Source organism: Drosophila miranda, chromosome XR, assembly GCF_003369915.1.
Source record: "Drosophila miranda strain MSH22 chromosome XR, D.miranda_PacBio2.1, whole genome shotgun sequence".
NCBI classification, from domain to species: domain Eukaryota; kingdom Metazoa; phylum Arthropoda; class Insecta; order Diptera; family Drosophilidae; genus Drosophila; species Drosophila miranda.
This window is the reverse complement of record NC_046674.1, coordinates 13153351-13166233: the sequence shown is the minus strand read 5'-3', so window position 1 is coordinate 13166233 and position 12883 is coordinate 13153351. Positions and strand designations below refer to the sequence as shown.

General features: G+C 51.2%; 1 protein-coding gene across 6 annotated transcripts in view; it reads right to left on the bottom strand.

The window, feature by feature from the left end:
- Nucleotides 1-12883, bottom strand: part of LOC108151049 (titin-like) — a 123307-nt gene that overhangs the window by 61107 nt on the left and 49317 nt on the right. For 5 of the 6 annotated variants that reach the window (XM_033386295.1, XM_033386296.1, XM_033386297.1 and 2 more), the window contains 8 exons: nucleotides 7281-12842; nucleotides 6907-7194; nucleotides 6609-6840; nucleotides 6371-6542; nucleotides 6120-6306; nucleotides 4707-5055; nucleotides 3328-4639; nucleotides 3073-3202 (listed from right to left, as the gene is read on the bottom strand). In XM_033386295.1, coding sequence (XP_033242186.1) covers nucleotides 3073-3202; nucleotides 3328-4639; nucleotides 4707-5055; nucleotides 6120-6306; nucleotides 6371-6542; nucleotides 6609-6840; nucleotides 6907-7194; nucleotides 7281-12842 — 8232 coding nt within the window. Of the gene's footprint in view, nucleotides 1-2920; nucleotides 3203-3327; nucleotides 4640-4706; nucleotides 5056-6119; nucleotides 6307-6370; nucleotides 6543-6608; nucleotides 6841-6906; nucleotides 7195-7280; nucleotides 12843-12883 lie in introns of those variants that run through there. The other variant, XM_033386298.1, reaches the window with a different exon arrangement.

The following is a 12883-nucleotide window of genomic DNA, read 5'->3' as shown; positions in this document are numbered from 1 at the left end:
GAGCAGAGTCTTCTCTGCGAAAAAAAAAACCAATTACCTGTGCGATTTTTACCTGTGTTTTCGTTCGGATGATTGGCTGATTGATGGCAGGCATGCAACAGCGGTGGCAACAGCAACAGTAGCAACAGTAGCATTGTGGCATTGTGGCAGTGTGGCAGTGTGTGTGTGTGTGGCAGTGGTGGCAGGGAGCAGGAGTTATCAAAAACAAAGTTTTTCTTTCAAATTAATGCATTTTGCTTGAATTTATTTATAGACGCGATCGGTTTTGGTTTTTAAGTATTAAATACATGATAAAAAATACAATTAAAAAACAAAAAAAATAATGTGGATAGTGGACAGTGGATAGATAGTACTGTGTGTCTATCGGTATCGGTAAATCGAGAGTAATCGATAAATGATAAACATAAATAAAACAATTACAAATCGGAAATCGTATCGGTACTTAAAAACAAAAAGAGTCGCATGAGTTTTTATGATTAATTTTTTTAGTAAAGCTCACAAGCGGCAAATAATCATCGATTTTCTCTCATTTTTGGACACATTTTTGGAATTCATTTACAACAAATGATTGATGATTGAGAGTGTGTGATTGACAGAACAAGATGGAAAACAAAATTAGTAAAGAAAACAGAAGAAGCGGTAATAAAAAATGAATTATAAAATCTCATGCAACATCACTACAAAAATAAATAAATTTTAAATTAAAATATAAACAATACATAAATCATTATCATCATTATCATCATCATCATCATCAACATTCGATGTGAGGATACACACGGATATAAACATATTTGAAAGGTCTGTCTGAGGATACATTGGAGGATCGTACGTTTGGGTTTTTAATTTGGTAAGAGTCTTGATCGTGAAGAGTCCTATCTGAAAGCGCATCTTGAACCGTGCTAACGTGAGATTTCTTTTGCAGCATCGAACGGGGCAGGAGCATCATTCCTTGGAAGCAAGAAAGCATCTTTGGGCCTGGCTGCTAAATATATCTGAGGAAAACTACATGGGGGCAAGACATGATTCACGTCTGAAGCTAGAGGTCCCGCCGTGGCTCGATGAGTGAACAGCCGTAACTGATTAATCTAATTAAATTCATTTCTGCACCATAAACAGAATCATCAATTCATGTTCTTGTCTAATGAGTAAATGGCCAACTGCTGCTGTTGGCCAACATCTTTCTTGGCTATAAGAGTTCTTCTCGACACACAACCCCCCGGGGATCGCTTTTAGGTAATTTATTTAATTATTTTCTGTATTTTCTCCCACCCCGCAGAACTATAGAAATTTCTTTCGTTTTTTTCTTTGCGTTTTTTTTTGTTGTTTTTTGGTTTTTTATTGAAAATAAATTTCAAGATTTACTTGAAGCGAAAAGCGGAAAATACATAAAATGTTTTTCATTTGTTTGCCTGAACGAAAGAACACCAGATATCCAGACAGCGGCTGGACCCAAAAATAGACCTCCGCCGAACAGCACGGATTTTTTTAACGCTAATCTATTGGAAATTAGTTTTCTCGAAAGCACAAAGCAAAACATTCTCCAAAATAGAACAAATTGAGGGAGAAAAGCGTACATATAGAAGAATATCTATAGGGAAAATTTTCAGAGGGAATAATAGAGATTCATTCGAATGGCAGATGAAAAGCCCATGGCTGAATGGCTTTCGATATTTTTGTGTTCTAGTTTTTTGGCTAGAGATCGCTCGCTGTTGGTGTGTGTATCTGGCAGATACAAGACACCAGAAACAGAACACAAAACGAGCAGAACAGAGCCAGCAACAGCAGTGCAGTGTGTGCGCTAGATGTGTCATCCATAATATTTTATGCTAATATTCACATGAAAATATAACAACTTTCACGCTCGAGCGGAGGCGGTCGAAATGTGCGTTTTGTTTGCACACGGCCCCAAAAAACTACACTCTGCACACGACTGATGATTGTCGGGACTATATATAGTATAGTATAGTATCTTTGGGATACTGTACAAAATATTATATACACGACCGAGTATTCCTAAAGTGGCCTGCCTGCTCGCCTGCCTGCCTGCCTGCCTTCTGCCCATACTCGTACGTGGTACGGCACCTATGTGGTGTTGTGGTCTGCCGTTCGGACATAATTCGTTGAAAGTATTGTGGCTGTACATAAGCTGGCTGCCTTATTTATAAATCGACTCATCGGGGGGCCTAGAGGTCTATCTATCTGTACCTGAACATTCTTTGAGTCATTTTCAATTTCACTCATTGTCGCTGGCTAGAGAATTTTCAATTTTCAATTTTCAATTTGAAATTTGTGGGTTGCTTTTCTGCTGCTGCCAGAACGATGCTTCTTGAATAAATGTTCTATAAATATTTATGGGTTTTGCAAAATACTTGTAATTATTTTTATTATTTTTTCAATTAAAATTTTTCTTTTCTTTTCTTTAATTTTTTTTTTCTTGCGATTTTTTTTTCGTTTTGTTCTTTGGTTAATTGTTTTTGTTCCTGTTAAACATTATATATATTTGTTGTTGTTTTTGTGGTTTTCACATTTTGCAAAAATTGTTAGTACAAAAAAAACTCGTTCGTTCGGAAAAAAGTTTAGAAAAAAGTTTTAGAAGAGAATCTCCTTGAGTTGGGGAAATCTTCCAGAGGTTCTTCGCTTTCAAATATTCTTCACTCTCAAACTTTTACGACTAGTAGTTGATCAATATCGATAGGTTTCGATAAATCGATAGGTTTTAGGTAGTAGGATCGTACGAGTAGTAATTGTTGGTTATTTTGTATGTATGTACGTTCGTAGCTTTTTGGGGATTCGTTGCGTCAGTTATTCGTTTCAGTATTTTTCAGTATTCTGTACTTGAAGTATTCTCAGCTCTGAAACTATTTTTCAGTATTTTCTAGTATTTTTCAGTATTGTTTTGAGCATTCTTTGGAGTTGATTTTTTTTTTCTGTTGGTTGTTGATGGTTTTTTGTTTGTTTTGTTTTTGTTTTTGTTGAACACGGTTCGCTTACGTTTGGTTTTGTGTTTGCTTGGTATTTTTGTCGAACTCTGGTTTCGGTTTTGGCTTAGTTTTTATGTTTAATCCTTACTTTTAACAGTCAGTTTGGCTGAGGACTCGACCTGGCCGGTGGACGAGGTCACACGTACTGTAAAGATGCCCGAATCCTCCTCGTAGGTGGTTCCAATCAAAAGCACAGCGCTGTTGCCATCAAAGATCATCTGAAATTAACGCGAATACGTATATATAGATATGTGTGTACATTGAATGGGTATATTTTTCAAGATTAAAACATTCCGAGCGCTAGAAACATGAAATATCTGCCATCTTTGAGTGTAAAACCCACCTGGAAATCTGGGGTCTCAGGGATCAGCTGTCCCTCGCGGAACCACTGAACACTGGTGGCCTTCACCTTGCCCGTCACCGTCGTCTTGAACTGGGCGGGCATGCCCTCCGTGACGGAGACATCCTTCAGGGCCGTGATGGTGGGTGGGGCGTCCAAATTCTCGATGGGACGCACCTTCAGCTGGGCGCTGGTCTGGATGCTGCCCAGCTTGTTCTCGGCCACACACTTGTAGGTGCCCTCGTCCTCGGGGAAGGCCTCCGAGATGATCAACTGGTAGTACTCGCCCTGGCGCGACATTTGGAAGTAGCGCGATGGCTTGACAAAGTTCTCGCCTCGCATCCAGCGGGCCGTGGGCGTGGGCTTGCCGTCCACGCGGCAGCGGAAGATCACCTTGCTGCCCTCCTCGACGGACTGGCTCTTCAGCTGCTCCACAATGTGGGGGGCCTTCTCGCTGCCGGGTGTTGTGGGTTTCTCCGGCTTTGTGGGCGACTGGACGACGCAATCGCCATCGCAGCGCGCCTCTCCAGCGGAATTGACGGCCACACACTCGTAGCGGCCAGAGTCCTCGGCGAAGGGTTCGATGATCAGCAGGGTGTGGATGCTGTCCTCCTCGAGCATCTTGAATTTGATGCTCGGATGGATCTTCATGCCGTTCTTCAGCCAGTAGACATCCATGGGCTTGGTGCCGGTGACCTTCGCATCGAAGCGTGCCAGCTGTCCGGTGGCCACGGTGGTGCTCTGAATGGTGTTCACAAAGCTCGGGGGCTGGATGCCGCCCTTGCCTGCACGACGACGCTCCTCCACCACAAGGTTGGCACTGCACTTGGCGGTGCCTCCGCGATTCTCGGCCACGCACGAAAAGACGGCCGAATCCTCGACAAACACCTGGCGGATGATCAGAATCGACTTGCCGCTGAACGTGTGGATCTGCAGATCGGGCGAGTTCTGGATGGGGAAGCTCTCGCGGTACCATTTCACCGTCGGATTGGGCTCCCCGTCGAACTCCACCTCGAATTTGGCCTGTTCGTTCTCAAATACGCGGCAGGGCTGGATCTTCTTGGTGAAGACGGGGGCCTTGGCGGGCTTCACGGGTCCCTTGACGACGCGCTCCTGGATGGTGCCCTTGTGCTCCACTTCGGTGGTCTCGGTGGCAGTGATCTTGCGGGTGATCTCCAGATCACCTTGAATCTCCTTCTGCACTTGCTGTTGCTTGTTCATGTGCACCTCGCGGCCATGCACCGACGATTCCGAGGGTTCAGCGGTGCCCTTTGGCGGGGCAGGCTTGACTTGAGTGGTGCTCGTCTGCTCTTGACTGAAATTCGGGGAAAGCAACAGTCTACTAGGGGGTTTTCTTGAAGGTTTTTCCCACAGATACTTACAGATTCTCTTCGTACGAGTGGGCCATGCCCTTGGCCGCTGAACTGCTGACAACCTTCTCGCCGGGAATGGCATACTGATGATTGTCCCTCCTCAGATTGGTTTCCTTGAGGAGCTGCTCCACCTCGAGGCTCTGCAGCTTGTTGTAGTACTCCTCGCTCTTCTTGGCCTTGACATTCTGCTGCCAGTCGGGTGTCTGGGGCTTGTACTGCTTCGGCTTCAGGTGCTCCACGCCCTTGAGCGTGTGGGCACTCTGCTCGGACAAATATTGCTTACGTTCATCGAATACCTTTTCCAGTTCGTTGTCCTGGCGTTCCTTCTGATAGGCGGCTAGCTCGTAATCATACCAGGCTGTACATTCGAAAGGGGAGCAAATTTCGGGGATCAATTCGGGGGTCGCACACATAAAGGAAGAGCGGGCAAAGCAAAAGGTTGTTTAGACACAACATCATGCTTGTACAGGGATGATACGAGTTAGTCTTTATAGTAGCAAGTATTATAGAACACATAGATTATAGATGGGGCATTTTATGCCAAGAAACGGGTTCTTTGATTGGAGAAACCAAGCAAATCCCTTGCTCCATCACAGCGGGACCTTATTTACTCATTTAAACCCCTTCTATGCTTTCCAGTGCACACTCCCCATTCTCTTCGTTAAAGCGTCATCTATGTGGTTCTATAATCTTTGATAAAACACTTCATGCCTTAGATCTAAACATTTTAGTCACTTGGAAATCGATTTAGTACAAAGAATATATGATTATTGGATTAGTTTTTTTTTTTTTGGAGGTCTACTAGATCCTTTTTGATGAATAAGGACAGACATAGGGATAGAGAGATAGAGAGAGAGAGAGAGACAGAGAGAGGAATAGATACAGAGATTGAATGACAAGCGGATGATGACCACAGATTTAAGAACAGACGGATAAATTGCACACACACGAAGAAGAAAAACTATCATAACCACACCATATTACCCATTGGTCCAAATGGCAATACTTAGATCGAGAGATACAGAGAGAGACATAAATTGAGAGTCCATTCTGGGTCCTCTGGGGCGGGCTTCTTCCTTCGAAAAGCGCTCTCCTACAATAGGATCCGATCGATCTCTTGGGAGTGGAGGGAATTATAGGGGTGGCGGGATTTTTGAGGGATCTTTTCGGGTATCTTTTTGTGGATTGTTTCTCTAAATTGTATTTCTACTTTCAAACGTGGGTGCAGCTACGGGTATCTATGTATCTTTTGTGGCATGTTGTAATGTATAATATTTACAAATGAGTTTTTCATGTGAGAGTTTTTTAAGAGTATGTGTGTGTTTTTTTCTACTGCATTTTCTTTTGTAAAATTTGTTAAGTTCTAGATAGCTTTTACCATAAATTGTAGTGGATTAAAGTGTGTTTGAGTCTCGGACTTACGGCGTGGGGAGTTCTTTAGGACATTGCGATAGTCATCGGAGCGTGAGACGACCTTCAGTTCGGTTTGGGTAATGGATTCACCCACAGAATTGCGGGCAATGACCTCCACTTTGCCAGTGTCGTATTGGCGGGTCTTCGGGATATCCAAATGGAACATGCCATCGTTGGTGAGCTTATAGCGAGAGCCCTACACGGAATAAAGAGGGTTCCATTGAGCAAACAGATCTATCCAGGACGATTCTCGTACGTACATGCACCACGGTGTGGCCATTGACCAACCACATGACCCTGGGACGTGGATGTCCAGTGACACGGACACAGAATCGGGCGGGTTCGCCTTCCTCCACCGTCTGGGGTTCGATTTTGCTGACAAAGACGGGCTTAGATCGGGGCTTGGCATCGGGATCGGCCTCCTCGGGGACACTAAACGGAGGATATATTTGATTAGAATTCATTCCTGTAGAGAGGATATCCCTGGGGAACACTTACACCTGCCATGAGGCCTCCATTTCTCGAATGCGATCAATGCTCTGCATATGAGCAGGCAGCTGCGAATCGTAGACAATGCCTGGCTTTCCAGAGACCTTGATGAAGGCTCGGGTCTCGTCCTTGCCATACAAATTGGTGGCACGGCAGACGTACTCTCCCGAATCCTCGGGATAGACCCAGCCAAAGTTCATGGCCACATAACCGAAATCGTAGATGGGCTGGAAGCGGTTCTCTACAGAGAGAGAGAGGGGATATCTTTTTAGCATACGTTTGAGGGGTGGGAGCTTTGAGTACTTACTGTACAGCAGAGGCTTGCCATTGAAGAACCATTCAACCTTCATGTTGGGATCACCCACTGGCGCCAATTGGCATTCGAACTTCGTGACGGCCATCTCCGTGAGCGTCAGCTGTTCCTTGATTTGGGTCACAAATCTCGGGGGCTGCTTGCGGTCCGGATCGAACAGATCGTCTTCTGTTAGATGCACTTCCGAAGTGTACTTCTTGATGGTGGCCTCCATTTGGGTGAGGGCATCAGAGCGTTTCATGCCGCGGGGCACTTGGTTCTGCAACAAAATGGTAGGCAGTTCTAAAGAAAAGAAAAAAAAGAAACAAAAATTAGATTGAAGAAAAGAAAACAAAAAAAAAATGCAAGATAGTGTGGGGGAAACTCACTTTTGCAGGAGACTGTGGCTCTAGTGCGATCCTCGCCATGATTGTTGATGGCACGGCACACGTACTCCCCAGAATCCTCGCCATAGACGTACAGGATGTCCAGAGAGACGAAGCCCATGTCAAAGATGTTCCTATAGCGATGGCCCGAGGGCAGGGGCTTGCCGTTGCGATACCATTCGACGCGCAGGCTGGGATCCGTTTTGGGTTCCACCTGGCACTCGAAGCGCACGGCCTCGGCCTCCTCGACGGTGACGTTGGTTATCTGTGTCACGAACTGTGGTGGTCCGTACTCCTGTTCGACGATCTTGGGTGCCTCGGGTATGCGTCCGCGCTCGAGTTCTTTGAGCTTATCGGAGGTCATGCCCTCGGGCAGCTGCGACTCGTAGACAATGTTGTGCTTGCCCTTGCACGTGACCTTGGCAGTGGTGGTGGCAGTGCCCCACTTGTTGGTGGCACGACACGTGTACTCCCCGGAGTCGCGGGCATAGATGTAGTCCACATCCAGAGCAATAAAGCCGAAATCATTCAACTGATGGACCCTCGAGCCAGTGGCCATCACGCGGCCATTGTAGAACCATTCGATGCGCATCGAGGGATCGCCGACGGGCTCCACGCGGCAGTCGAAGTGAATGGGACCGCCCTCGGGGACATCCAGGTTGTCCTTGATGTCCTCGGTGAACTTCGGGGGATTGGGCTGCTCCTCATCGATGATGATCTCCTCCCGCTTGTGCATGCTCTCCTCCAGCTTCTGGAGGCTCTCGGTGCCAGTGCGGAAGTTCGAGGGCAGCTGCGGCTCCATGACGATGCCCTGACGGCCCTTGACCTGCAGCTTGCAGGAGACCGTGGCCTCGCCATGCTTGTTGGTGGCCTTGCACGTGTACAGCCCAGTGTCCCGCTGATAGCAGCCCGCAATCTCGAGGATCACGAAGCCAAAGTCATTGATCGTCTTGATGCGAGAGCCGGCCCACAAGGCCTTGCCATTGTGGAACCAGTCCACGCGCATCGACGGGTCGTTGATCGGCTGCAGACGGCACTCAAAGTGCGCCAGAGAGTTCTCCGTGATGACCATGTCGAAGGGTGTCGTGATGAACTCTGGCGGCTTGCCAGTGTCGTCGTCGGGCACAAACTCTGTGCTGCGCGAGCCCAAGCCCTCGAGCTCTGCGATGCGATCGATCGTGCCCTCCATGCCCTTCGGCAGCTGCGATTCCATGATGATGGATCGCTTGCCCTGGATTTTCATGGTGGAGGTGGTCACTGCCTCGCCATACTCGTTGATGGCGCGGCACGAGTACTCCCCAGAGTCCTCGGGATACACGGGTGAAATCTCGAGGATAACAAAGCCAAAGTCGCAGAAAGTGCGGAAGCGAGAGCCCGCCTTGAGGGGACGTCCATTCCAGAACCATTCGACCTTTAGCTTGGGGTCGTCCGCGGGCGTTATCCTGGCCTCAAAGTGCGCATTCTCGCCCTCCCGCATGTTGTCGATGTTCTCGAGGGGCACCGTGAAGACGGGGGCCTTGCCCTTGGTCTCCTCGGTGGTGGTGTCGTCGCGTGTGCGGACCATGCTGTACTCCAGATTGGCGATCTTCTCAAGGCCGCCCTCCATGCCGCGCGGCAGCTGGGAGTCCAAAATGAGGCTGGCCTTTGAGGTGCACTTGAGGGAGGCTCGCGTGGAGTCCTCTCCGTATTTGTTGACCGCCCGACACTCGTACACGCCAGAGTTCTCCTCGTAGCAGTACAGGATGTCCAGGATAACGATGCCAAAGTCGTGGAAAGTGCGGAACCGATGGCCATGTGGCAGTTTCTTGCCGTTGAAGTACCATTCCACCACCAGATCGGGATCGGTGATGGGCGTGAGACGTGCCTCAAAGTGGGCGCTCTGTCCCTCGACCAATTTGGTGACATCCGCGATTTGGGTGATGAATTTCGGTGGCTCTGCCACCGCGGGGGCACTGGTGTCGCCCTGCGGGCCCTGGGGGCACTCCAGCTCGCGGATACGCTGCAAGGAGTCAGGCTGCAGGCTGTCGTAGAAGACGCCGCCGCGTCCGCCGCAGTTGAGAGTCGTGCGGGTAAAGTCCTCGCCGTATTTGTTCCAGGCACGGCACACATACTCCCCGGAATCGTGGTCCTGCAGGTAGGCAATGTCCAGGACAACGTAGCCGAAATCGGAGACGGTCTTGATGCGATTCGAGTGCCGCAACAGGGTGCCGTTGTGGTACCATTCGACCTTCAGCTCCGGATCGTTGACCGGAATCAGCGTGCACTCGAAGTGCGCCGCCTGGCCGTCCTTCAGGCCCTCCAGCGGCTGGATGTGGGAGGTGAAATGTGGCTTCTGGCCACGTGGCTTGTCCACGCACTCCAGCGTGCAGCTGATTTCGGCAGTGCCATGTTTATTGGTGGCACGGCACGTGTAGGTGCCAGTGTCCTCGATCTTGGTGCCGAGGACCTCCAGGGCCACCGTTCCGAACGCATAGATGGTGCGCACGCGGTGGCTGGCCTCCAGGACCTTGCCATTGTAGAACCACTCGATGATCATGCTCTGATCCCCGACAGGAATCAGATTTGCCTCGAAATGGGCCAGTTCTCCTTCCCCAATGTCCGCAATGTTCACAAACTCCGTGGTGAAGCGCGGCGCAATGCCCAGATCGGGCTGCTCCGGCTTCGAGCCGTCCTTGCGCAGTGAATCCTCCAGGTCCTGGATCTGTTCGAGACCCTCCGCGCCCTTCGGGTGCTGCGTGGACTCAATGATGCTCTCCTTCGTGGAGCAGAAGATGGTCGTGGAGGTGAAGGCCTCGCCGGCCTTGTTGTACGCCTTGCACGTGTAGATGCCCTGATCGCGGGCATACACCTCGATCATGTCCATCGTGACGAACCCAAACTCCATGGTCATCTTGAACCGGGAGCCATGCTGCAGCATCTTGCCGTTGAAGTACCACTCGATGAATAGATTGGGGTCCTCCTTGGGCTCCACATTGGCCTCCAGATGGATGGGCTGCGCCTCCGACAGATGGAACTCTGCCTGCAGAGGCTTTGTCCACACGGGCGGGGGGTACTGGGTCTCGGGCTTGGTCGATTTCTGGGCATAGCGATTGGCCAAGGCCTCTTCTGTCTCCTGGACGGCCTCCAGACCGCTCTCGCCCTGGGGATGCTGAGTGTCCAGGAACATGGTCTTGCCCACGGTGCACTTGAGCGTGCCCGATGTGGTGGCCGATCCCCGGCTATTGGTGGCCTTGCACGTGTAGATGCCACTGTTCTCCGCATACGAGTTATTCAGATCCAAGGCGCAGTAGCCAAAATCGTAGATGGACTTGAATTTGGCCGCCGCCTGCAGCGGCTGTCCATTGTAGAACCACTCGATCTGCATGGTGGGATCCCGAGCGGGCTCCACGTTGCACTCGAAGCGCACATTGTCCGACTCCTTGCACTCGATGTTGTTTAGGTGCGTGATGAACACCGGGGTCTCGTACGTGGGCTCTGGGGCGGCAGGACGATCCGCCTTGGGCGCCTCCAATGCCCCAATGCGTGGCAGGGCATCGGGGTGCAGGGAATCCGCCTGCAGCCAGTGACGGTCCTCGATTTTCAGAGAGGACGTGGACACGGCCTCCCCGATCTGGTTGGTGGCCTTGCAAGTATAGATGGCACTGTCGTCCTCCCTCAATCCGTTGATGGAGAGCGTCACCAGGCCAAAGTCGAAGGTACTGCGTATCCTCGAGCCAGTGGTCAGGGAGATGCCGTTCTTGAACCACTCGATGCGCAGATTGGGATCCGCTCGGGGCTCCACTTGGGCCTCCAGCAGGACATGCTGTCCCTCGTGCAACTTGTCGTACGATTGCAGATGTGTCGTGAAGACAGGCGCCTGCTGAGGCGTGGAGTCCACAAACATCTCCGGGACGCGGTTCATGGCGGCCTCCTTCAGACGAATGGCCTCCCACGACTCGGGGATCAAGGGCTGTCCGTCGATGTTCGACTTGGTCTTGACCTTCATGGCCGTAGAGGAGACGGCCTCCCCGGCGGCATTGTAGGCGCGGCACATGTAAACACCGGCATCCTCCGGCACCACTGCGGCAATGTCGAGCGTCACGAAGCCAAAGTCGTGGGTGGTGCGCAGGCGGGAGCCCATTTGCAGCTCCACGCCGTTGATGAACCACTCGAACCGGAGAGAAGGATCTCCCACGGGAACGACCCTCGCCTCGAAGTGCGCATGGGCGCCCTCCCACACCTCCGATGGTCCCGTGAGCAGCTGCGTGAAGATGGGCTTCTCGAAGAGACGCTCGGGCTCTGTGGGACGTGGCGCCAACGGTTTCTCCAGCTGATGGATGCGACTAATGCTGTCCGGGTGTTGGGTGTCCATCAGGATGCTGGCCTCGGACACAACCCTCATGGAGGCGGTGGTGACGGCCTCCCCGAGCGGATTGACGGCACGGCACATGTACACGCCCTCGTCCTCCTTCCGGATGTGCGAAATGTCCAGAGATACGAAGCCAAAGTCGGCTTGCTTGGTGATGCGAGAGCTGTCCTCGATGATCTTCTCGTTGCGGTACCATTCGACCTTCAGATTGGGATCCCCCACGGGGATCAGGCGCGCCTCAAAGTGCGCCGTCTGGTGCTCATTGATCCGATCGATGTTCTGCAGCGGCTGCGTGAACACCGGACGCTGGCGAGTGCCGGGTGTCTCCACCTCCTGGCGCTGATGCGGCGCCGCGGACTCGAGCTTGCGGATCTTCTCCAGACCCTCCGGGTGCTGCGTGTCCGAGATGATGGTGCCGCGGGCAATCACCCGCAAATTGGTTGCCGACACCGCCTGTCCCATGGCATTGACGGCCCGCACGGAATACTCCCCGGCGTCCTCGGCGACGGCATGGGTGATGTCCAGGGACACGTAGCCAAAGTCGAAGGTGATGTGGAAGCGGGCCGCCGATGGCAGGGGCTTTCCGTTGTGGTAGAACTCGATGCGAAGGTTGGGATCGTGCACCGGTGCCACCTGGGCCTCAAAGTGCGCCGTCTGTCCCTCGTAGATCTCCGTGGAGCCGCGCAGCTCCGCCGTAAAGTGCGGCGGACTGATGGGATGATCGCCGACCTCAGTGCGGGCATTCACGACCTTCGATTCCAGCTTCTGGATCTTCTCCAGGGCATCGGGGTGTTGGGTGTCCAAGATCATGCTGCGGCGGTTCAGCACCCGCACATTGCAGGTGTTCACCGCCTCGCCCAGCAGATTGGTGGCCTTGCACATGTACGTGCCGGTGTCCTCGCCATACACATACAGGATGTCCAGTGCCACGTAGCCAAAGTCGTGGGTGGTGCGGAAACGATGGCCCATCGGCAGTTGCTTGCCGTTGCAGAACCACTCGATCTTCAGATTCGGATCGTTGATGGGCTCCACGCGGCACTCGAGATGGGCGTGTTCGCCCTCCTTCAGGTGCTCCAGGTTGCTCAGGGGCGTTAGGAAAATGGGCTTGGAGCCCTTCTCCTCAACCACGGGCTTTGTGGGTGGGGCATAGCTCTCCAGTTGGCGGATCTTCTCCAGTCTCTCAGCATCCATAGTGTCCAGATCGAGGGTTTTGTTTGCTGTAAGAAAAAGACCAGAGATTATAGGGTGTGGGCCTGTC